A 26708-nucleotide genomic window follows, 5' to 3' on the forward strand; every position below is an offset into this window, starting at 1 on the left:
TAGACAGTAGATAGAAAATAGATAGGGGGAGGGCAAGAATAGTAGGGGAAATATAGAATCTAAAGAACTTGAGACAAGTGTTCATGAACTAAAGGGGTGGGGGAGGGGTGTGCAGGGTGGAGGGGAATGAAGGGGGAAATAGAACAAATGTAATGGCATAATCAATAAAATAAAACATATATTAAAAAAATAAAACAAAAAAATCATGAAAGTTCTGAAAGTATTGCTTGATCTTGCTATGTAATGTGTTAATATTGAAGCACATATATTACATTATTACAAATTTTTAAAAAATAATACTTTGATAACTTTCTTGGTCTCCTTTGTAGGTACACATATTAAAATGTCATTCTCAGAAGGAGTCCACAGTTTCACCAAGATTCCCAGGGGTACATATCAAAAATAAGTTTAACAATCCCCACAATAAGCAGAAAACAAACAGATGCAGGGAAACAGAGAGAAGATGGAGAAACAAGCAATCAAGTAAGATGAAGGAAGTTTAAACCAAGATGATGGCATTGCTGGTGGAGAGAAGACCAATTTGAAAGATATTTAGGAGATAAAATTGACATTAGAAATGCTTTTCAAACATAATTTTCAAAGAATACTTTCTGTTATAAAAATGCTAATAATATAATGATAAGTGAAAAATGCAGTTTAACACTACCCATCTCCTCTGACACTGATTAAAATTCTACTGTGCACTGAAAAGACTGGGATGACATAAAAGCATTTTGATATATTGAACATGATTTTCAGTGGGTAATAAATAGTATTAAAAATGTTATTTCTCCTTAGAACTTTTCCAAATTTTTCTATATTTTATAAAATGACTATCAGAAAAAAGCCTAATTTTAGTTATTATTGAAAATTTTTAATGACAGTAAAATGTTTATAATCTGTATTAATGTGAAAAGTATATAAAACTGCGCATACAGTATAATCGCAACCATATGTATATCTTTAGGGAACTTATGGATGATTTCTTTATACTGTTAGATTTTCCATATTTACTAAAGCAAGCACATATTGTACTATAAATTATAATATATTTGAAGGGCACAAATGGATGGATTAGCTTTGGACAGAAGAAAGGGTTCTTTAAGATTTAACATGAAATGAACAAGGACTGAGATGGACAGAGTTTGTTGGTGGGGAAATAGGACAATGAGAGAGTTCACATATGAGGGACTCTAGTCAGCAAAGCAGAAGGCGAGGACATGTATAGTAAGCAAAAAGGGTGGGAAGGACTAGCAATACTGCATTCTGAGAGAAGGTTTGGAACAATCCTGTGGGGACACAGAGAACTGTCAGAAAGCACATGGCTCAACTAAAGTTCTTTTTTAAAAAATATTTTTAATTTATTTTTAGAGAGAGGGGAAGGGGGGGAGAGAAACATCAATGTGTGGTTGCCTCTCCCATGCCCCCCACTAGGGACCTGGCCCACAACCCAGGCATGTGCCCTAACTAGGAATCCAACCAGTGATCCTTTGGTTCACAGGCTGGTACTTAGTCCACTGAGCCACACAAGCCAGGGCTCAACTACGATTCTTTAGGGACAAAAAGGGAATGGTATTAATCAGTATTATTTTCAAATTTGTAAATCATTCATGGAGCTTCTTAAAAATGTCAGATTCCCCTCCCAGTGACCCAGGTAATCCAAATAGAGTCTAAGCAATCTACATTTTCAACAGGAGAGTGTTGTAGGTGAGCATTTCAGGTGAACTCCGACTACATTCTAGGAAATAGTAGTTCTGAGTCTCGCCTGAAAACAAAAGATAAATTTACAGATCTAGAAAATATTTTCAGGTTCTCTCTACTCCCATAATTTTAATTTATACAGGAATCTAGGTGTTAAGTTTTTGTTTGTTTGTTTTGTTTTACAATTTTAGGAGAAAAAGAATCAGCTTAGAAAGACAGGTGAGAAAAGAGTAGCAAAGGCAAGACACAAAATAGTAAAAAAAATATACTCTTATCTGTACTGCAGAACTCCAGGACAAACTACTTATCACCTTACCTTTAACAGAAGAGCAAAGTTACTCTTCAGAGAATTAGCCACACCATTTTCATACAGTTTTTTTCTCGTGAAGTTTTCACTCACATTCCCATCACCAGATTGATACCTTAATAATGACTTTAGCATGGTTTCAAAAGGGTCCGCTGAAAAATACAAATTAAACATTTTTAAGTCAAAGTAATCACTCAAAAAAAACCCACAAAAAAACAAAAAAAAACGCTCCAGCAAAAGGACATAGAGATCAGGGAAGTATGGAATTGTAACTGAAAGCAACTTTTTTTTACAACTCCCTTAAATGTCTTTCCTAAATACGAAAAGTTCAAGAGGCAATAAAAATTGGCAAAAGTACAATATCCTGACTGGGAATTTCACTATAAACAATTAATACTTGCATAAATTTTCTTCCTACATAACAATATAATTGACTTTCTAAAAATACCTCATCCACTGATTTTAAAGAAAAATCGATGACATATGTAATTGTCAAGTATTACAGTCAAAATCACTTAGCTAAGTTAAAAATTTTCTTTTCCCTTTTATTCATTATTTGAAGTGTTTTCTTAATGACTTTGTTTTCACACATACAAAAATACATTCTCGTGGTAAACAATTAAAGCACAGTAAAATACAATGAAGAAAGTAAAATACATCTAAATCTCACCACAGAGATTCTCACTGTTAAAAATTGTAGAGATTTTTTTAGAGCTGTTAACATTTCTTCACAGAGATAAACAGAAAAATCTGCCAGATTTCACAAAGAACTACAGTCCCTACTCTCAAAGCACTTGTCTCAGTTCATTAGCGTGATCATTTCAATGCTTTTTACATTCTTTTCCTACTCCCCAGCACTAAATTATAAACTCCACAGGAGCAGAGACCACACCTGGTCTTACTCAGCATTGTATTTCCTGACAGAGCCATCTTTCTGTCCTGGAAATTGAGCACCAATTCAGGCCAGACTGCCCAGCTTCCAGTCTCAGCTCCATCACTAATTAGTGGTATGACCTTGGGCAAATGACTTAACCTCTCAACCTCAATTTTGTCTTCTGTTAAATGGGAATAACCAACAATACGACTGCATAAAGTTGTTCTGAGGATTAAATGAGTTAATATTTATGAAGGTTTATAAAAACAGTGCTGGCACACAGCAATTGCTATACAAGTATTTGATAAATAAAATAAAATAAATATGTATCATTATATTAAGGCCTAAAAGTAGTATTACAAGTATTCTTTTATGCTTGATAAGTATAATCATGTAGATCGATAAGTATTTATTTGCTTCTTATTTATATTATAAATAATGCTAAATAGGTCTTATTTAATTATCAATTCATGCTAAATTCCTGAAGATTATTGCTGCTAAATCAAATATCACTGCCAACCTTGTCTCTAGAAAGTCTGTAAAACATTTATACTCCATGTTTCTCCATTCCCGCAGCAACAATGAGTTTTGTCAATATTTTTCATATCTTTGGTCAGATGGGGAAAACCTCGTTTTTATTTGCATAACACTGATCATTAGTGAGGTTGGAATATTTTCCTTTGCTTATTGGATGTAATATTTCTTCTTTCTTAATTACCTTGTTTTTACCCATTTTTCTACAGTTTAATTTTATTTTTTTCTTATTAGTTTTTATTTACTTTGTAAATACATATGTGGGAAATAGTTTTTCCATTTAAGCTTTTTCATAACTTTTTATTTTACAAGCATATAGTTATCAATTAATACACATGTATAGTAATGAGTAGCCAACATTTTCCCATTTTCCTCTTTTTCATCCTTTTTCAAGGCATTTCTATTGCACTAATGTTTTTCATTTTTATGTAGACAGATTTATCTGTCTTGTGCTTGATGGCCCCTGGATCTCATGTCCTGGTAAGAAAGGGTTTGTCAACACTCCCCTAAAAAATTTAATATCTATGTTTTCTTCTGTTACTTTTATGGTACTATATTTTAATTATTTGGAATTTTTTTTGATACAAAGAATAAGGCAGGGATTCAAATTTTTCCCAAATAGATAACCAGTTTTTTCAATCCCACTTATTAGCTTTCCCCTTTATCATAAAATGCTAGCTTTATCATTTATACTTGGTTTATCTACTGGACCATTTACTTGATTCCATTAGTCTATCTAGTCCTATCACAGTACCAGACTCTTTAAACTAATCTAGCTTTAAAATACACTGTCCTATCTGATGGTAGAGGTATTCCTCTCACTAATGTTCTTTTCTAGATGTTTCTTGGCTGCTCATGTATATTTACTCTTTCACATGTATTCTAAAATTATTTTTTCAGGTTCCCTCAAAAATTTACATTGGGATTTTTTAATGCACACACACACACACACACACACACACACACACACACACCCTATAGTAAGGGGGACTCCTAAAAAACCAGAATTATCTTTTGGAGGGTGGGCCCCTTGTAGTACAGGCTTCCCCTGCTAGGCAAGTGTTCTAGGAACCCATCTGTAAAAGTGCACCACCTGGCATTGTTGTCAGAGGATACACTTGGCTTCGGTGAATTTTTTTTGAAGACTCTTTCAACACTGCCCACTTCATAATGGGTGATGCAGGAGTGCACCTGCCCACATTGCATAGAGTGTTCAGCAGTTTTTGAGCAAAAACAGCGTAACCATGCCCCCCCACTTCACCCAATCTCATCCCCAGTGACCTTTTTTGGTAACCCCAGATAAAAATTTTTTGGTAACCCCAGATAAAAAAAGTCCTCAAAGGGAAACACTTTGCTGATGTGGAACAGGTGAAACGAAGTGGGCAGGAGACTAAAAGGCATCAAAATAGATGAGTTCAAAAACTGTTTTGAGCAGTGGAAAAAAACATCTCAATAGGTTATTGTATCAAACAAAGAATACTTTGAAGGTGACTGAAGTTTAAACATGTAAGAATAAATGCACAACTTTTTATAAATAAATTCTGGTTTTGTGGGAGTCCCCCCTCTTATATATGAAAAAATAATCATTTTACAATACTGTTTCCTAAACGAGGTACATAGTATAGAGCACTCAATAAATGTTGCTATTCCTATCCGAGAACAATAGTAGTTCTTTATAGACCTTTCTTCTTTAAAGATAAGGACCAGTTAATTAGAAAGAAAATTAAACTTACAGGTCTGATTGGGGTTGATATGCTGCTTCAGCACATCAACAGTGCCCAAACTAACCACGAGGCGCCTGCCAAACCAGAAGGAGACTACAGGCCCATGTCTCTCGTGCAAATGAACCAGGAATTCATGCAAACTTCCGCTGTTCACAATATCTGGAAGATTACCATCTCTGAGAAAAGAACATTTGACAAAATAATCAATTTACTTTGAATAATCAGAAGTGCAACAACTAATTACAAATTAACTGTGTAGAGACATGAGACCAAAGGTACATGAATTTCAATTACTGTAAAACCCAAAACTCAATCATATTTGACACTACAGATATATTTAGATATAGATTTATCTGATATTTTGAGAGTTCATAAAACTTCAAAACAAATAAGAAAGGTACACAAGAAACATCTGACTAAGACACTGGAAAACAACCCAATTTTTGCAGCATCTCATTCTGAGATAGCAATGAACATCACCACAGGCCGATAAAAAACATTAGATCATCTATGGCAATTTTTTTCTTTGTTCCTTCCATTCTAGTCCTGACTATTTTCAACTTTCTCTGGGTAGGGGAAATGAAACCAATTGAAGGTTTTGACTTACACAGCCTTCGTTTCTGTTGTTAATGAAGTTTATGTTGTATGCCAAGAGGCAAGTTAAGAGGAAATGAAGGAATTAAATAAGCTGATTAATCTAAAATTTAGTTTAGTTTCAATACCAAAAATTACCAAAATACCAAAAGAGTTGACTCTGTTTGATTCCAAAAAAATAATTACTCACTTTTCTTCAGTTGGAGTAATCCCCGGAATTCCTGCAGCTTGTCTGGAAGCCTTAAGGAACAATTTTAAAATAGTTTATTTAGTACAGTGAATTATCAACATCATGTAAGTGAGGTGTGTTTTGCCATGATATTGCAGAACCTTCAATGGTGGCTTCCCAATTAGGTTAAATCTCAGATATTATTTCTATTAAATACAAAAACTGGGTTCTTTGTAGTTAAAAGAATTATCTTAATATTTCTCCTCTGTGTCAATTAAACTAAGGTATTTGAAGAACTTAACATACGTTCTACATAAATACACAATCAAGCACAGTTTTCTTTGTTCAATGTCTATATATGGTCCCATCTGACTTGACTTAAAAAATAAATCAATGTCATGCTTATAATACTTTCATTCCTAAATAGTTCTCCTCTTTCTAGTCAAAGAAGTTACCAAAATACAACATGACATTCACCTTTTGCTTTAATAGTTATTATTGTCAGGGTCATACATCATGGAGGTGTCTGGTACAGAAATAAATAGCAAAATGATTCAAAGCAAAGTGTTCAAATGACAGACTTTAAGAAATGAACTGGGGAGAAGTTTGGGGAATTTCTGTAAGTTTGTAGCAGGTTTATGGTTTGAGGTCAGTATTATTTTCAATTAAGCATATAACTTATTTTGTTAGCTATTTTTTAAATTATATTTTATTGATTATGCTATTACAGTTATCTCAATTTTTCCTCCTTTGCCAACCTCCACCCACCACCCCTGACTCTTTTGGGCAATCCCCTCACCATTGTTTATGTCCATGGGTCATGCGTGTAAGTTCTTTGGCTACTCCATTTCCTGTGCTGTACTTTATATCCCCATGGCTATTCTGTAACTATCTGTTTGTACTTCCAAATCCCCTCACCTCTTCACTCACTCCCCACACCGACCTCCCAACTGGCAATCATCAAAATAATCTCCATATCCATGATTCTGTCTCTGTTCATGTTTGCTTAGTTTGTTTTTCAGATTCAATTTTTTATAGATATGTATTTATTGCCATTGTTCATAGTTTTGATGTTCTTTTTTAAAAATAAGTCCTTTTAACATTTCATACAATAATGGTTTGGGGGTGAACTCCTTTAGTTTTTTCTTATCTGGGAAGCTCTTTATCTGCTCAATTCTAAATGATAGCTTTGCTGGGTAGAGCAATCTTGGCTATAGGTCCCTGCTTTTCATGACTTGGAACATTTCTTGCCTGCAAGAAGTTTCTAGCCTGCAAAGAAGTTTCTAGCCTGCAAAGAAGTTTCTAGCCTACTAGAAGTTTCTTCCCTTCTAGCCTGCAACGTTTCTTTTGAGAAATCAGCTGACAGTCTTATAGGAACTCCTCTTTAGGTAACTATTTTTCTCTTGCTGCTTTTAATATTCTCTTTATCTTTAACCTTTGGCATTTTAATTAGCTGTGTCTTGGAGTGGGCCTCTTTGCGTCCATCTTGTTTGGGACTCTCCTGCTTCCTGGATTTGCACATCTGTTTCCTTCACCAAATTAGGGAAGTTTTCTTTCATTATTTTTTCAAATAGATTTCATATTTCTTGCTCCTTCTCTTCTCCTTCTGGCACCCCTACAATGCAAATGTTGGAATATTTAAAGTTGTCCTAGAGGTTCCTTACGTTATCCTCATTTTTTTTATTCTTTTTTTCTTCTTGTTCTGATTGGCTGCTATATGCTTGCTTATTTTCCAAATCATTGATTTGATCCTCAGCTTCATCTACTTTACTGTTGTTTCCTTATAAACTGTTATTTTAATTAGCATAATCTTCGTTTCTGACTGGATCTTTTTTATGCTGTTGAGGTCCTCACTAAGTTCCTTGAGCATCCTTATACACAGTGTTTTGAACTCTGTATCTGATAGATTGCTTATCTCCATTTTGTTTAGTTCTTTTTCTGGAGTTTTGATCTCATCTTTCATTTGAGCCATGTTTCTTTGTCTCCTCATTTTGGCAGCCTCCCTGTGTTTGTTTCTAGACTACCTGTCCTGGTAGCATGACCTAATCTAGTGGATGTCCTGTAGGGTCCAGTGGCACAGCCTCCCCATCACCCAAGCTCACTACTCAAGATGCACCCTTTGTGTGGGCTGAGCACACTCTCCTCTTGTAGTTGAGCCTTGATTACTTTTGGCAGGTCAATGGGAGGGACTTACTCAGGCCAATCAGCTGCAAGGACTGGTTGCGAACACTAATTACCAACCTCCACCCTCCATGGAGGTTCAGCTGTGCAGGGGCAGGGTGGTGGAGCTCCACTGTTGTCTGTAGCTGTCCACTGTGTGCACAGGTTCTGGGGTTTCCTGGGTGATGCAGGCCAAGATCAGCCCACACCTGTGTTCTGCCTGGGGCCACTCTGTTATGAGGTATAAAGCAATCTGAGATGGCTGCTACTTGTTCTGGGCTTGGAGATTCCCAAGCAAAGCCAAGCTGTGAATCTAGGCTGGCTGCTGCTAGTGCCAGGCCTGGGGCCACTTTGCTTTTGGGGGCATTTAGGAAGTTTTGAAGCTTGAGCCAAGGCCAGCCATTCACATGGAAAAGTCATGGTGAACAGGCGGGGTGGGCCTGTAAGTTGGGTGGGACAGAGTCTCAAGGGATCTCCAGGGTGAGGCATACATTGTTAGCCAGGTTGATGGAGTCTCAGATATTGCACCTGCCTGCTGGTTCTGTGGGAGGAGGGTTCAGAAAAAGGCACCTGCCTACTCTCTGTCTGTAAGAAAGCTGTCCCCCGGTTCCTTCCTTGATGCCAGAAACTTCAGTTCCTCCTGTATGCCACTGGTGCTTTCAAGCTGCTACCCTACTGCTGGAGCTCAGAGAGAGTGAGTCTGAGTAAGTCCACCTGTGGGTTCTTTAAGGGAAACTGCTCCGGACTGCAGAAGTTTCTTCCGCTGACTTAGTCCCCACTGGTTTTTGAAGCCTGGAGTATGGAGACTTATCTTCTTGGCACTGGAAACTTGGTCTGGGATGCTTGTTGTGGGAATGGGACTCCTTACTCCTGAGACATGCCTCCTGAATTTTTAACCACCACGTGTGGATGTGGGACTAGCCCTTTCAGAGTCTGCACCCCACCTACCAGCCTGGATGGATGTGGTTTCCTCAATTCTGTAGTTGTCAGACTTCCATTCAACTCAATTTCTGACCATTCTGAGTATAAGTCATTCTACATGTTTATGTCATTGTGCAAGGAGGTGAGCCGTGCTTACCTATGCCACTATCTTGACCAAAGTGCATACAACTTTTATATAAGACTCTCATAAAATAATTTTTAGCCCTGACCAGTGTGCTCAGTTGGTTGGGGGTCATTCAGCGAAGCTAAAGTAGCTGGTCTGATTCCCAGTCAGGGCACATGCCTGGGCTATGAGTCTGGTCCGTGGTTGGGGCATGTGCAGGAGGCAACTAGTTGAAGTTTCTCTCTCACATCTATGTTTCTCTCTCTCTCTCTCTTTTTCTCTCCCTTCCTCTTTTTCTAAAAATAAATAAATAAAATTTTGAACAAAATAATTTTTAAATAAACTAAACAGTTATAGAAAAAATAACCTAAAATATTCAATTCTGGAATCAATTCTGAATTTTGTCAATATTATTGACTAATACTAATCAGAGTGTATCTGATTAATATAACATTATATAAATAAAGGGCTCTTCTCCTGGCTAGTGTAGCTCAGTGGATTGAGCGCGGGTCTGCGGACCAAACAACCACGGTTCGATTCCCAGTCAGTGCACATGCCTGGGTTGCAGGCCAGTTCCCAGCAGGGGACGCATGAGAAGCAACCACACATTGGTATTTCTCTTTCTCTCTCCTTCCCTTCCCCTCTAAAGACAAATAAAGAAAATCTTTAAAAAAATAAACAGATCTTATTTATTTGAACATTTAAAGCCTAAACTATGTTCTAGCATGTTATGTTCTTTCTTTTGTTATTTTTCATTACTATAAATTGTGCTATAAAAAGCTTTGTATAACTTTTATTTTGTTCTCCTTTGGGGTATGTATGCCAAAAGAGAAATCTAGGTTTTACTGAAGAATTTTACAGTTTCTTCTAATTACTACAAAAATGCTATCTAGAATAGGACATGTAACTTGCATTTAACAGATAATAATGAAACCTACAATGCACACTTTAGTTCTACAGACTCATCAATAATGAATATTTTTCCAGTTTAATGCAATAAATAGTGGGGGAAAGAATGGAAGAAATCCCATAAAGTGAAAAAGATAAAGTCAGTGGCATAAAACATCCTGTTTTTATTTTCTAGGCTGAAATTATTAATGACTGAAAACACATTTCTTGATTTCTCTTGTTTTTAAAAGTGTTAAGCTGTTGGAGCAGTGATTAATTGACATAGTTTGAGGTCACATCTGGGGGGCAGAGGAGGATTCCTACAAGAAGCAACCTGAACGCATTCTTTCACCAGAAAAGCATGATAAGACACAGACTTTAACAATCAGTAAAAAGTCAGGCCCTGGCCTGGGTTGCTCAAAAGGTTATGGGCTCAATCCCGGCTCGGGCACATACCTGGGCTGCAGGTTTGATCCCTAGTTACGGTGCATGTGGGAGGCAAGCAGCTGATGTTTCTCTTTGTCTCTCAAATCAGTACACGTCCTTGGTAAGAACTAAAAGAAGGTCAAAGTCGGCGTACAGAAACCTTAGACACAAGCCTCGGTGTGCTTCTCCATTCCTGTGATTACCATCCTTCTGGAAGGAGACCTCCATTCCAGATTCAAGGATAACAGTCTGGGGAGGGGGAGGCCCTATAATTCTAAAGGAAGATTATTTCAAACCCAGAATTTATATCAAGCCTAATTATTATTGGAATATGAAGCTAGAACAAAAGATTATCAAACAATCAAGGTCTCATAAAATGTATTTTCCATGCATACTTTTTAAAAAAGATTTTATTTATTTATTTTTAGAGAGAGGGGAAGGGAAGGAGAAAGTTAGAGAAACATCAATGTGTGGTTGCCTCTCACGTGGCCCCCACTGGGAACCTGGCCTGCAACCCAGGCATGTGTTCTGACTGGGAATCAAACTGGTGACCCTTTGGTTCACAGCCCGCATTCAATCCACTGAGCTGCACCAGCCAAGGCTCCATGCATACTTTTTTAGGAAGCTATTGGAAAATGGTGTTCTACAGCAAATAAAAGAAGTAAAAAGAGAGACAGCATGACAGCGAATCAAGTGGCATCTAGGAAACAGGGTATCCAATACAGGTGAAGAGAATACCTACAACAATAATAAAAGAGCAAGAGCTATGCAGCCCAATGAGATAGCTGGCAAGCAGTACTGACTGGGGAAAGATGATGAAGGGGTCCAGAAAGGGTATCTTCACGGGACAGAACATACAACTGATGTCTTTAAATATTTGGACAATATCACAGAATAGTTTTATGCTGAAATGTTGAAATATTTGGAAAAAACTACCGATAGGCAAAAGAATAAATTCTAACAATGTGCAAATATAAACACAATCGCTCCCCACCACCCTAATACTGGCTTCCACAGTTTTATCAACAGGCACAGAGAGGGAGCCTCAGAAGGCTGGGTACTCTGGATAAGGTGGCTTCTACACCAACCTTCACACTTCATTAGCAGAAATGAAGTATGAGCTCTGGAGCACCAGGTGAAAGGCTGTCCTGCACTTCACTACAGCCACATCTCTCAAACAGCTATGACGATGAGACAGATCTCAAATCTGGCATGCACCTGGCTGGGCCCAGCAGAACTTCAACCTCCCTGATAATGCCTTACTGCTACCATCTGCCTTGAGACCATACACAACAGCAATGTGGCTTTTTTCCCTTACTCACGTTAGATACTACACGAGGCCCAGGATTACCATTCCCAAGTCTGCCCTCATCCCCCAGATTCCCATTCCTACAGGTTTATCCTCTTTCCTGAACCATCTCTCTGCCATGCAAACCTCTATCCTACTTCTGTCACTAATTCCATGGCCATACAGTAGATCTCAACATCACCAGTAACTTCAGCATCTCCAGAATTTAAGCATCTGAATCTCCCAGCATCTATCTTTTCTCCTTAACATTTAATTTTTTAAAATTTATTGACTTCAGAGAGAGAGAAACATTTATTTGTTGTTCCACTTATTTATGCATTTACTGGCTGATTCTTGTATGTCCCCTGACTGGACATCAAACGCACGACCTTAGCGTAGCAGGATGACACTTGAACCAACTGAGCTTCCCTGCCAGGGCTCTTCTCACTATTTTTAATATCTTGATTTGCAAAACTACTTTTACTCCAAAGGACTTTTAACCCTCTCGCTCATATGCTCATTTCCCACTCTAACCAGTCAGTATAACCACTCCTTTGAATACACCCTTATCTCCTTTATCCTCTATCCTTTCATCACAACCACCTAACAAAACACCTAATTTTGATAAAATCCAATGTTCTGCCTCTGAACCCACACAGCTGAGGAAAAACAGTTGGAAAGAAACACAGCCGCACTGACTAGTCTCATTTTAACTTCATGAACTTCAAGTGAGCTACCTAGAAATCACACATTTCCCTAGTCTCAGGTAATGACATGTAAAAGACTGGTGTGAAGAGAGCGCGACACACACACACAGACACACATACTCCTGGGAGAAACCTCCGGGAAGGACCAAGGAGTGGCGCACCCAGGAGTTTCCTCCCAGACACACCGGAAAATGAAGTTTGGGTTTGGCAGTTACTGCCAAACAGCCACCCAAAGTACTTGAGACCCGCCCAGTAAAGCGCTTGGGGAGGCCGTACCGGAGTACTGGCCCTGAGTACCGGAGTACTGGCCCTCAGCCCCGCCTCGGCCACGCGGGCTTTTCCCGGGCTCCCCTGGGTCCGGCCACGCCCGCGCCTGCGCAGTTGAGCCAGGAGCCGCTGTCCCAGCACGGGTTGCTCCCATCCAGTCCTCCCAGCGCTGTCCCTGAGCTTGGGCGGGGATAGGACCTGGAGCCATGCCCCCTCGGCCCGCCCCCTGAGGCCGCTGCGGGTAGAAAGACGTGGATAGGGCCACACGGGGCCTGAGACAGCAGCCAGACCCCCAGAGGGCCAAATCCGTGGTTACCGGGTAGAGGTAGAGCACAGCTGCCACCAACGCCAGCAAGAAGGTAATGGCGAAGATCGCGAAATCCAACATGGTCCTCCGCTCGGGAGCCGCTTCTCGGATCCACAGCTCGGACGGCTGTGCCTCGGCCTGGCGGGACCTGAGGAATGAGCTGCTGGGCGCGGCGCTCCGCTGGACCTGCGAGCAAATGGGTCTCGGGGGGCGTGGCCAAGGCCAACCGGGCTGGCGGGAAGAGCAATAGACTGCGGAGGGGTGGCAGGGACTAGGCTTCAGGGCACGCCCATGGCTTGGCCACCCAGTTGCTGGGGACATCGGAGGCCAGGCTTCTAAGAAACTTTAGGAGTTGTCATAGTTGTACCCCAACCAACACTTTTTCCAGTGGATTTAAGATTAAAGCCTCTAAAACAATGATTCCTACAGTGCGGTTTCGGGACTGGCAGCAACAGCAGCATTGCAGGGTAACTCGCTAGAAATGCAGATTCTCCGTGCCATCCCGAACCTGCTGAATCAATGGGGAGGGAGCGGCTCCCAGCCATCCGTATTTTAACAAAGCTGTTAAAACGCACTGAAAGCCAGTATCTAAGGTAATCTGAACGGGGGCAAGTCAGAGTAAAGCACCTTTAGAGGTTTCCCGTTTGCAAAAGAATTTGAAGTGGTAGGAAACGTGCACATTCGTGACAGTATTTCGTTCGACACCGGCCCTGCAAAAAAAGTGTTATCTACTTTAGCATTTTTAGATCAGTTATTCAAAGCTAGGATTCCTCTTCCTCTATTTCACATAAGTTTTGACATAAATAATGGAAGGCAAAGCCTGCTATGTACTGCTGTTCCATTTAGTGAAAGGGCCCTACAAGTGTTTATAGATTTTATAGCTTTAATAATACAAAGTGACCAAAGGGGTGGGGGGAGCAGTTTTTGCTTAATTAAGCAAAATAAATCATTCCATCTTGCATTTCAGAGCTTCTATGATAATTTGCTTATTTTTTTTTAAAGATTGTATTTATTTTTAGAGACGGAGGGGATGGAGAAAGAGAAGGTGAGAAACATCAATGTATGAGAGATACATCCACCAGTTGCTTCTCAGAGGCTCCCAACCAGGGGCCCTGCCTGCAAAGCAGGCATGTGCCCTGACTGGGAATGGAACAGGTGACCCCCAGTATGCAGGCCGGTGCTCAGTCCACTAAGGCCCACCAGCCAGGGCATAATTTACATATTTTATGACTATATACTAAACATGACATTGAAAATGGCAATATTTTTGGCATTTATAGCAAATGGAACAAAACGTTGCTGAGATTTAATTCTGCAGAAATTCTTTGAACTCCAGTTGTCTGAATACAAATGTATTTCAAAAGTTCATTTTTCAACCTCTTCTTTGCAATTTTTAAGACATTTCCTAACGAAAACATGTTCTAAATAGGTCTTCAAAACAGTAAACATCAGATTTCTAAATGTATAATGTTGCAACATAACAGTGACCTTAGCCCCAGGCACCAATCCTCCAGAATATCTGGATTCACTTCCCTTTTAGTCCTAAATTGACCCTTCTAGTCCTAAAAAACCTGAGACTGGACTTTGAGGGTCCGTGAAAAAGAGACAGAAATTACAGAGGTGGAGCAAAGGCACAGTGTTTTAAACTATACATCCTCCTCTTGTGTTCTTCAAACTTCTGCCAAAGTGATTCCTAAAAGGATTTTTGAAAAACTGTATCTATGGTATATATTTTCACACATTTTTGTGTTGACATCTAAAATTTTTATCTTCATTTTAAGGGTTTAAATTTCTTATAATAATATTGTCTCATTGTAAATATTCATTTTGAAATTATCTTTTAAATGTATAAAAATGACTTTAAATGCAATAGTGATGTCTTGACTATATCATCAACCGTTTTTTAAAATTGAAGAGCTGGAACTCTTGCTGTGTCATCTGTGCCCCTTTCGGGACTAGGACTTCTAATCACAAAGAGCCCAGAGACTGTGGAAATGGGAAGCACAAAGTCTCCCAGTGGATCATTAGGAGTGCAAGTCAGAGACGTACTGCTCCTGCTTTCACTCCCAAATCTATGTATTATTCTAATTGCAGCCATGAAAGCATGTAAAAGGCTTTTAGTGAGAATAGTAAATCCTTAAGGATAGGAACCCCATCCTTACAGAGTAATTGCCTCTGACCTGATGTTTCGTTGACCTATTCCAATGCTCTATCAGGATGGCCACCTGTGGATGATACATGTCAGATGATCAGTGGATCCCATTGTCATGGGCTTCCTCCAACACTATGTGGTATAAAGTGGATACTTGGTCTGATGTGATGTTACATGGGATACCTTGCCCGTGAATCAAATACTCCAGAGCCCTTAACATAATGGTGCTGGCTGAGGCCCTATAGACAGAAAGGCAAACCTACGGAAAATACATGTTTATTCTCATGAGAACGAACCTCTAGCCCTTCCAGAATAAAAGGGGCCCAAAATAGCGAACTTTCCAGCAAGTTGCCCATTGGTCTTGTTGTGGATGCTATATTGATGCTAAGTATTGCTTTTTGCCACTGGTAAGATGGACATTTAGGGTTGAGAGTAGCTACAAGCTGCTTTGGTGAGTAGTGCGTTCATGCTGTTGCGTCCACGTAGTCCATTGTTCCAGCCCTGGAGTGGCCAGTGCAAGGACTACCTGATCTAAACTGGATTGATTTTTCCACTTGACTATTTAGTGCCTCTTTCATGGTGGCTATTCTCTGTTGGCTGTTAATATATAACTAAAAGATTACCACACTTCCACTGCCATATGTTTGTTCATTTGTATACCTCTGTCCCAGACCTTTTCATCCCCAATCTTAGTTTTTTTCCATTCATGCCCCCTGACTGTTTGGCCAGGCCTTTCAACAGTGCCCATAATTCCATACATATTCTCACCCTGGGCCTCTTCTCTTTTTACCCTAGGTGAATGACACGGTGCACCACTAGACATCTGCCCGTTGAAATCGTTTTTCCCTTGCCACCTTCTTTGAAGACTGCCCATAAATAAGGCTTCTGAAGTTCAGTTCCTATTCTTAGCTTTACACACATACTGAGCCACCCCATTTGTAAATCAAGTGTGAGCTTTTTTTCTCCTCCTCCATCTGCTCATACAGGATCACCCACAAAACCAAACGTGTTAGCTAAGGAAAGAGCACTGGTGTAACAGTGGTTGAAACCTTGGGAATCTGGCTTACTTCCTCATACTTGCCTCTGCTCTGTTGTCCTTAAGACGTGGTCCAGCAAGACCTAGCTGACGATCGACAGGCCGTGGTGGAAAACTGAGTCTAAGTAAGGTATTAATTGCCATTTTGTTCTGGACATCCTTTAAAAGGATTTTGTACAGAACCTTGGAAGATAAAGATAGGTTCTCTCTAGAACAGAAGGAAAGTTGCTTACCTATTCATATAAAAACAGCTCCCTCCAGGGCAAGGATCAGACAGGTTTGATTGCAGCCCATTATACAAGATTCAACTTTCCTGAACTCAGATTCTTCAGCTGTGACATAAGATTGTGAAAGGCATTCTTGTGGTTTCTTCCAGAAGTTTGTAGGTTTTAGAGTAGTAGGTTTTACATTTAGGTCTATACATGACTTCAAGTCAGTTCGCAAGGTGAAGGTGAGACATCATTTTTTGCCATGTGGATAATGAGTTCTAGCACCATTTGTTGAAAAAAACTACTGTTCTTTTCCCATTGAATTATGTTGGCACATTTGTAGACAATCAGTTCACTATGTATGTATGGATAGATCTAAAGGGCTTCTACCTTCTTCCATAGAGCTACATGTCTCTCCTTGTATCTGGATTACTATAGCTGTATAGTAAGTCTTAAAATCAGAGAGTTTGAGCCTTCCAACTCTGTTTTTCTTTTCAAATTGTTTTGGTTAGTCTAGAGCCTTTACATTTCCATACAAAGTTTGGAATCAGCTTTTCAATTTCTTCAAATCTTTAGATTTTCTTCAAATTTTCTCAACAATATTTTGTAGTTTTCAGCATGCATGTCCTACAAATATTTTATTTACTCCTGTTTTGAATATTTTACTAGTACATAGGACTATAACTTTTTTAAAAAATATATATTTTTAGAGAGAGAAGGGGAAGGCAAGGGAGGGGAGAGGAGAAAACACCAATTTGTTGTTCCAGTCATTGGTTGATTCTAGTGTGTACCCTGACTGGGGACTGAACCCACGACCTTGGTGTATTGGGATTATATTCTAACCAACCGAACTACCTGACCAGAGTAGAACTATGACTTTTTTTGTATACTGATCTTGAATCCTGTGACTATGCTAGGCTCATTTTTCAGTTCCAGTAATGTGTGTTTGTGGGTATCGTAGGACATTCTACATACACATCATGTTATGTGTATGTAGATAAAGGACACTCATTTCTTTTCCAATACGTATGTTTGTTTTTGCCTTATTGCACTAGCTAGGACCTACAACGGGAGTAGTGTAAGTATCCTTGCCATATTCCTTGTCTTAGGAAGATACAGTTCAGTCTTATACCATTAAATATTATGTTAGCTACAGGTTATTCTTAAATACCCTTCATTACATTAAGTAAGTTCCCTTTCACATCATGTTTGCTGAGAACTTTGTATCTTGAACAGATGACTTTGTCAATTGACCTGACTGCATATATTAAGATGACTATATGGCTTTTCTTCTGTTAATATGGTGAATTACATGCCTTGATTTTTAAATAGTAACCCAATCTTAAATTCTTGAAAATCTTATAGGATGAACCACATTTGCTCATTGTGCATTATCCTTTCTACATACGGTGAGAATTGATTTGTTAATATCCTCTTAAGGATTTTTGTGTCTTTGATCATGATAACAGAATATAGTTTTGTATTTTGTTTTGCAGGGGTGAGGGGTAGGATTATATGTCTTTCAATATTTCTATTGCCGGCAGAATTTTAAATTCTAGATTTTCCCCACTTTTCTTTTCTCCCTCACCACCCAGTCTCCAAAGTGACTGCACTTCTACTCTCTTCCCAAGCAGCAATGCCTTCTGAGATTCCCACATGAATGGTACACACCAAGTCCATTCTCCATATACAGTACTCTGATCCACCCAAACTTTTTCAATATTTTTGCATGTAAGATAGGCTTTCTCTGGAAGTCTTTTTTCTTTTTGGTTCAATCTTATCTACTCAACTCCTCTTTCTCAATGTTCCTGGACTTTCCTTGCTCTCTACAAAGGCTTACTGTAAAAACGAGATAGCTCTGCTGGAATTTGTTTTTTATATTCCTAAGTAATTTGAAGTTTTTGTGTTATCTGTCTTCTAGATATCTTAAAGTTATGGGACTTTTTTCTCAGGTTGTATTCTTGTTTTTATGTACAGTTTTTCAGAAGACATGAAGAGAAATTCAAATATAGATAACTACCATCATCTAGGCACCCCGTAAATAATCCAGGTTCATCCATTTGGGATCTGTTTCACCATTCACTCATTAATTTTCCACCTTCCAATATGCTTATCTTTTCTATTTTCCATATTCTTGTAGGTTTATGCTTTTGTCCTTGCAGGTTTATGTCTTCATTGTTGTTCTGATAGAATTTTAATATGAAGCAAAACTAAATACAGTACTTTTATATTCAATCTGTTATCCTTGGAGAACAGTCTTTTTTCAAAGATCTGGGCAAACAGAATCAACTGTGGCAAATATCAAGTGGTAATAGCTCCTTATAGTTGATCATTTTTTACTTAACTTTAAAATTCCAAAGATGCAGAAGTAAAATATTTAATATGTTTTAAAATACCCTACAACATTAAATTTTTTGGATAATGACCGAACTCATATTTTCCTTTAACAAACACCTTTTCATGCTGGTTAACTTACTGGCTTACTAGTTAAAAGCAGAATGTTTCCTAAAACACATATTCCCATTTCAAACCTCCATGCAACTTTACTGCGTAAGATCTGTGAGCCTTAATTGTAACGTGATACTAGCTAGTTATATCATTTGAGATAAGAATAGGCTCAGGCAGCAAAAGAGAAAATAATGCATAACTGGTATACATAATTGGTTGTTCACATTCACTGCTATGTTAGGCTGAATAAGGCACCCAAATATGTACATATCCTAAGCCCTGGAATTTGTGAATGTTACACCTTACATGGTAAAATAAACTTTACAAAGTAGTAGTTAAGCTAAGGATCTTGAGATGGGAAGATAAACCTGGATTATCCATGTGGGCCCACGATAATCACTAGGCTGAGTAAGAGGGACACAGGAAGAGTCAGAGGCAGAGCAGGCAATGGATGGTGGAAGCAGAGATTAAAGTGACAGGGTCTGAGTTGGGTGGCCATAGGCCAAAAAACACCACCACTAGAAGCTGAAAAAAGAAATGGATTATCCTCACAGAGCATCCAGAAGAAATCACCCCTGACGACACTTTGACTTTAGCCCATTGAAACTGATTTCACATTTCTGACCTCCAGAATTTTAAGAGTAAATTTATGTTGTTTTTAGCCACTAAATCTGTGGCAATGTACAGCAGCAACAGGAACATATATGATCACTTGTAAATGCAGTGTACCTTAAAGGGAGACGAGGCAAAATATCTAAAGTTACAATCAATACCATCCATCAGTTAACTACTGTCCTTTATAGTACAGGTAATTAGATTTCAGGTATAAGCAGTCACTTCAAAGAAATTTATTTTGCCTCTCTTATTAAAAGATTACCCCTTGCCAGGGAAGTACAGATTTCACGTCTGTGAAAGGTGATCTAAGCACTGAGTTCCTCGAATAAGATCTGTCCCTTTATTTTAAAATCTGTGTGGCTTAACATATTATGTACTGTATATCCCCTTGCTTAATTAATTTACAATTTATTAGTAACCTTTCTGTGCATTATGATGGAACTCCATACTTGTTACCGAGTATTTAAACATACATAGCAAGCCAATGACATGGCAATAGTCCCACCTTCATTAAAGTGAAAATTGTTTATAATGATGCTGTACTTCTCACCTCTGATCCTTCACTTCCACGTCCTCTTCCAACCATGTTGTCTGACAAGGTCCGGGCATGGAGGACTCGAGTTCAAGGAATTCGTCTCCCCAGAAGAGAACGTGGCATCCAAAATGGGTTAACAATTGGCTGTTTTATTTTAATTATTTTACTCTTGCTACTGAATATAGGCATTGTACTGTACTTACTTATTCCTGTGAAAATCACCCAGGAGGAAGGGACAGTTCAGAGGAAAACATTACTATTCCCCACGGAACTGCCTGAAAGGATGGAAAAATCCCCACAGATTCTCCTCTCCCTTATACAGGGGAGTACAACAGCCAGGGTGATATAATTGTTAACCATAAGGGAAAACCTATCAAGTTGTATAAATTACCCTGGTTTGAGCAACTTAAAGCAATCAGGACTGCCATGGTGTACCAGAAATAAGAAAAATAAGTTAGATCTCTTAAATCATTAAAGGCCAGTTAATAAAGAACCAGGTTGTTGTTGCAAGCACAAGTTGTGCTGTCAACAGTTGAGGGAATGGAAGAACAGATTAGAAAGACTTTCCCACGACTGTTCCTCACCCACAGATACAAAGGTTCTTCCAAGAAGACAAGTAAAAACTATACAGACCCCTACCCACAGCCCTGGGATACGGTCAGGACTGTTGAGATGCATCTGCAAGGCAGAGGCAACTGTGGCTGCATTTCCTGTCTATCTCTCCTTACATGTTTGTTTGGGTGATCGAAAGGTGGTGGGATTGTTAGACACTTGTATTTCAGGTTCACTGATTAGCATAATTCCAATGAAGTTGTACAAAATAATTTCTTGACCAGAGAACAAAGTCCCTGTATGTCTAAAATGTAATACAGGGAGTAATAATGAAGTAATAGCCCCTCCTTTACCTTGAATAGGAATATATATCAATTAGACAGGCAAAGAAATAACAGAAGCTGGTTAGTTATTACAAACTAAACACGTAGAAAGTTACTAGGGAGTCAGAGTTTATAGTACAGAGAAACATTTTAGACAAAAGGCTAGATAGCTAAGTTAGACATCACAAAGGCCTTATAATAAGTTTCCTATTACTGTTATAGGAAAACGAAGCAACCAGACACCGAGGGATTCTGGAGTACAAGGTCTATTAATAACATGCACGGGACCAGAGGAGTCAGTCTCGAAATTCTGAGCCCCGAACAAAGGATTCTTGGGGGGTTATATAGCTTAGGGGTCTTCCTGTCTACGTGACAAAAGCGGGATACAGAAGCAGAATGTGATAATTGGTTCTATCAGCGGGGGTGCTAGTCCCAGTCCTACTGGCTATCCAGCTGTTTGCTTTCTCAGACGGCCTTGTCATTCTCCTATGGCGCCTGGGGTCTTGGGTGAACAAAGGTTTTCTAAAGCTTCGCACATTGTTACCTCTACTTAATCTAGCGTATCCTTTTGCCCCATGACAATTTCTGAGAAACTTTAATAAACATTAAGACATTCAAACTCTATATATACAGCTACTTCTAATTGTCTGATTTATGGCTCTCCTGGTCAAAACAATCTTTGTTTAATATAACTGAATCTATGGGAACTTTCGTACTTTTCCTGGTTACCTTTGTATTGATTTTTTCTGCTTAACTGATCATGCTATGCTGCAAATGTTAATCACTACCTAAAATGAAAATATAAAAACCTGTTTGTACTTGCAATAAATGGAACAGAGCTTCACTGTCCTTTGAGGCGTGTTGTCGTCTGTTATCCATCGCCGTCACCTTACCCGCCTTTCAGGAAACAAACCCTGGACCCTGCTGCGGCTGGACTGCGGCACTTTACCATTATTTCATTTGATCCCTCAGCCATCATAAACTTTGCTATGTTATAGATGAAGTGGAACCAGGTGGCTTACGTGTATTATTCAAAGTCACTGTGCTAGTAATAGTACAAACGTAACTTGAAGCCAGATCTTTGGCCCTGGGTGCATGGCCTTTCCACTCTATCACATTCTATTAGAGATTATGACAGCGTCTTAAAGTCTTGCCCAATAATGTTGCCCATAGATCAAAATTGATATTTTCCCCTGTTTCAATACATTTAAAATGGAGTAGTGACCTTAGTATACTGGGATCTATTGTAGTTAGTACATAAGACAGCTGTGAGAAATAAAATGAAGGTTGTGTTCTGTACCATCAATTAGTACATTTACACTGTGCATGCATGCACGTGTGTGTATATGTGTCACTCTCATGAACTTGCACTAATTTGCATGCTCAAGCTTCTCTTTAGGATACTAATAGGGCTAGATCCTAAACCATGTCAAGTTCATCAAGGAAGTGACATACTGAGAAAGCCTGTACCTGCGTACATCTCTCTGCATCACTATGGCTCTAATTAATAATACTATTAATATAACCACTAATTTAATCAATGTGGAAAAATCACAGCATCTGCATACAACCCAACTGTTTGCATTAAAATAATTTTCACTTTTAATATAAATTTAGATTTTCTCAAACAAAAGTTCCTCAAAGTGTTATACCTCAAACAAAAGTTCCAAATGATCCGCATATTTCCTTTCAGATGTAAAATTTGATGAGCACTGTTTTAGGATGTCAATGTTTCTTTCCAATCTCTTTGACACTGTTTAAGCTCTCGCATAAGCCAAGTTAGCATATGTTTTCCAATCTGTAAATGCCTCTGTGATGTTTCTTAAAAAAAATACTTAAAAAGGATTCTAAAAGTATTGTTGTTCTCAGCTGAATTAAAACCACCTTCACCTACCTTCTCTTTAATCATCGCACCATCACACGTCCGCACGTGAGGGACCTGGCACACTACTGTTCTTCTGAAAATAATGATATGTTAAAGGATTTGGGCTATAGTTAAAGTTGAATAATATAAGCAGGCACCCACTTTCAAAAAGAATTTTAGATCACTAGAGCATGTGTTACTGAGACCTGAGTAAGGGGACTCTCCCTCTTCGGTTCTTGCCTTGCTTGTAAGAGAAGAATTCAGATGAGAGACAAACATGTAGAGTGGAAATGAGACAGCAAGTTTATTTACGAAACATACTCGAGCATAAAACTACAGGCAGGCACCCGACTAGTCTGAATGCCTCACATATAGAGGAAATAAAGCTGTTAGTAAGTTTGTTATCTACACACTTGAGCCCCTGGCTACAAGTGAGCACCTACCTAATCTGAGTGCACCAACTATTGGGATTCAGGGTTATATACTTAGCCAGTATATGGCCAGTTTCTGCACTATATAGCCAGTTTCTAGGTTCCCCCTCGTCCTCTCCCTTCCAGACCTTGGGACAATTACAAAGGCTTTCTTTCCCCGCTAGTGGAGATGATACGCACAGAATTTCAAGGGCTCCCCTCCTCCTGCACTATCATAATTTTGTGATGTTTGGAACACCTGGCAATCTTATCAGGCCGAGGCTCAGGACTCCTGGGTCAGCAGGTGACACATCACTCCCTTTTGTTTCTAGCCTCCTGCTCTAAGTCTTTTATTAGACTGCACTGGGTGGGTACCCTTCTTTATTTCCTCTCAGGCCACTCATTCCTAGCTGCTGCCTAACTAATAGATAAAGGAAATCCACTATTTCTCAGTAGCCTTCCCCTAATTCTTCCAATCTCTGCAAAATTACGACTGAATTACTTTTGAATGGATACAACTTTAGAAAATGCACCAACAGTATGTAAGGAGTTTTATATGAATTGAATAGACTCAAAATCATAAAAATTCAATAGTAGAAAAAGTTAAAAATCATTAAAAATGTCATAAGTTTTTAAAAATCATTTAATCATTAACTGAATGATATATAGTGAAACATACAAGCTCCAGTTTTCTGTGTAAAACGTACACATTTATTTGATGCTTAGTATGGTGTTACGGATGTATTTCATATGACAAAGGCAAGGCTGTCTTAACTGAGCCTGTAACTGACCTGGCTTGTACTGTCCTGTGACCAGGCAATTTCACCAGCTGAATTAATGCAGTGAGTTTCCAATTCTAGCAAAGCGTCTTCAATTAAAGTGTCGAACAGTGCTAGGTTAAAAATAAGTTAATGTTCCTTTCTATTGTCCTATTACTGTGGCTCTAGAGACAAAAGTACTAGCAAGAACCTGAAACAGAACTTGGGTTCTGTCTTATTATGGGCTAAGTTCAATTACCTTAACAAAAACAGAAGGGTTAGGTCAACACTTAGACTGCCAAAAGTTGATGAATACAATTTTTAATTACGAAAGAAAGTAAAAGCAAAATAAAATACTAACCTAAGTAGTGTTGTCTAACCACAAATGGAGACTTGTGGCTTATTAACATTTCCCGGGGCAGGGGGTGGGGAAGGGAGGGAAGAATACAACCATGTTTCTGAGGTGGCTTTTAAAACAAAAGGCTTAAAGCTGCCATTCTGTATCATGAAAATTGGTCAATTAACATATAGACACCCAGGACTACAGAAGAAATTCTGCTCATTAACAGAAAGAAGCAGTGATCAATTTGCTAATTAACAAATACTGTATTCAATTCCTTAACTTAGTCAAGGTCAAGATGTAATCAGACTCTATGAATGGAGAATTTAAAAATCAACTGAAGAAAGAAACATCATTTTTTAATTTGATCGAAACCCATTTTCATGTACAAAGCTAATTTATTATGTACAAAATGTACATTCTCAAAAACTTGAAAATACAAATTTTGAAAGGACTAAAAAAGTGCAAAATTTTCTATTATTATCTTCAATCATGCTATACAGAAACAAATAAAACATTAGCTCATATACACACATTGAAAAATTTTAAAACAGCACTCAGTGTAACAAAACAAAACATACATCTTATAGATTTCATTGCAAAAGGGTGAAGAAGGGAAGAATGTATTGCACCAAATTAACAGTAACTTCATTATAGTGAGAATATTAATCAAAATTATTTACACATGTTTATAGTTTAAACCTTTCTCAACTTCAAAACCTTTTTTGGCATACAAATATTCACTGAGTCACAGTTTGCACCGTCAATAATTAGATATAAATAAGGCTTAATATTCTTTTCCATGGTCCATTCCAGTAGGAAAAATGAGAAAGAATGTTTATAACTATATAACTTCTTCAATTAAATATTTAAGTAGCAGCACAATTTGCAAGTTTTTTAACATGTAATTCCAAATTTTCAGCTCTCCTCCTCTGAAATGATTATGTGCATGTGTGTGTGTGTGTACAGATATATATTCAAGTCACTGTCACATCCCCAAAAAGCTGACATAAAAGACTAAGCATTTATATGATATTCTTCTGTCTTAATGATGCATGTCTACAACAATGCATCTGACAGAAAAATCACTGTCTGGCTAGCTCTTGATTACTTTTAAATTTTTCCTCCAAGTCTTTACAAGCAAACAGTTGGGGAAAGAAAAGCCATACCTGTTAGGAGTTTCTCAAGAGAACAGAACAGCCAAATGGTTTTCTAATAATTTTTGTTATATAAAGCTAACTATAAAACTAACACTAGCCACAAAAAAACTTGGTTATGGTATTTAGGAATCACAGAAAGCAGTAAAAAAATGATAAAAGGAAAAACAATCTAAAATATAAAGAATTTTTAACAGTAAGATCTACTGTAATATACCATAATTTTGGGAGAAGTATAGAAAGTATTATAATTAAACAATGTAAAAGTTACCCAAGAAAAGGAATCAAAATCCCAAAGGAATAAACAAAGTTATCCTCTTTAATCCCTGTACAACAAACTAAGAGGTTGAGATTCTTTTCAGTTAAGTCTGACAACTGACATTTCCTCACCAAAACAAGTTTCTACAGTGTTTGTTATATAATTTTAGTGTTCTGAAGAACAAAATAATATCTATCATCAAGTTTTTTTTCCCTTCAAAGTGCAAAAGAAGTACCTGTTGAATTTGTAGGTTGAGCCCAGTAAATCTTAAAACACATGGCTTATAGAATATGAGAAAATGTTTCCAAGAGAAAAAACATCAAAATAGCATTTTAACATTAATTAGACAATACACTGGCTACTATAGAACCTCTAAATTTAATACATATTAAACTGAACTATGTTATCTCCAAATAAAATTTTAATAGGTCAATTAGATTAAGACTTTTAAAAAGTTACATTTTAATTAATAAAATATCATTTTATCCAATCTTACCTAAATCCTAACTTGTTTTCCTACTCTCAAATTATAACATGACATTGAAACAGTATTACAAATAGCTAATCACTTTGTATACTTAAATATAGTTATAAGTTAAAATAATGAGACAGCTATATTATAAGTGAACATACACACAAAACCCCATTAACAGTCAACTGGGGAAAATGAATGGTCAGTTCTTTCAGTGACCAAACCGTGTTGTTGTGATTGTTATTATTACGATAATATTTGCAACATCTTGAATTAGTGACTTTCTACTTGTTCTCTCCCTTGAAGTTCAGTTCACAAAATGACAGGCACTAGGACAAAGGAAATACAATTATGTCTTGTCTTTTTTCACTAAAGCTATTAGCTTCATAAATCAGAGTCCTGTACTGTATTTAGAAATCACCCACATATGACAAATGTCACTGAGATGATGCCAGAAGATGTGTCTGAAGATTCAGTGCAATGGGCCAGAAAAGTATTTGATAACACAGCCACTTTTACACAAGATTCTTATATTGAAAAAAATAACTTAAATCCTATAATTAAGTATGGCCTGATATTATTAATGT

The 26708-nt window shown here is 38.0% G+C and overlaps 2 protein-coding genes across 4 annotated transcripts in view; both read right to left on the minus strand.

Moving 5' to 3' along the window:
- LOC119064359 (cytochrome P450 20A1) overlaps positions 1–20334 on the minus strand; it is a 76653-nt gene extending 56319 nt beyond the window's left edge. The window contains exons 1-4 of one of the 3 annotated variants that reach the window (XM_037166012.2): positions 20002–20334; positions 5925–5974; positions 5150–5316; positions 2018–2160 (exon numbers count right to left, since the gene is read on the minus strand). In XM_037166012.2, coding sequence (XP_037021907.2) covers positions 2018–2160; positions 5150–5316; positions 5925–5974; positions 20002–20037 — 396 coding nt within the window. In that variant the 5' untranslated portion in view covers positions 20038–20334. Of the gene's footprint in view, positions 1–2017; positions 2161–5149; positions 5317–5924; positions 5975–13000; positions 13193–20001 lie in introns of those variants that run through there. The other 2 variants (XM_037166011.2, XM_037166013.2) reach the window with 2 other exon arrangements.
- Positions 20335–23855: 3521 nt separating this feature from the next.
- NBEAL1 (neurobeachin like 1) overlaps positions 23856–26708 on the minus strand; it is a 165340-nt gene continuing 162487 nt past the window's right edge. Inside the window, exon 57 of the mRNA XM_053658795.1 lies at positions 23856–26450. The gene's annotated coding sequence lies outside the window, so the exon portion shown is untranslated. The remainder of the gene's footprint in view (positions 26451–26708) is intronic.

Source organism: Artibeus jamaicensis, unplaced genomic scaffold (genome assembly GCF_021234435.1).
Source record: "Artibeus jamaicensis isolate MK-2021 breed Jamaican fruit bat unplaced genomic scaffold, CSHL_Jam_final contig_1015, whole genome shotgun sequence".
Classification (NCBI taxonomy): domain Eukaryota; kingdom Metazoa; phylum Chordata; class Mammalia; order Chiroptera; family Phyllostomidae; genus Artibeus; species Artibeus jamaicensis.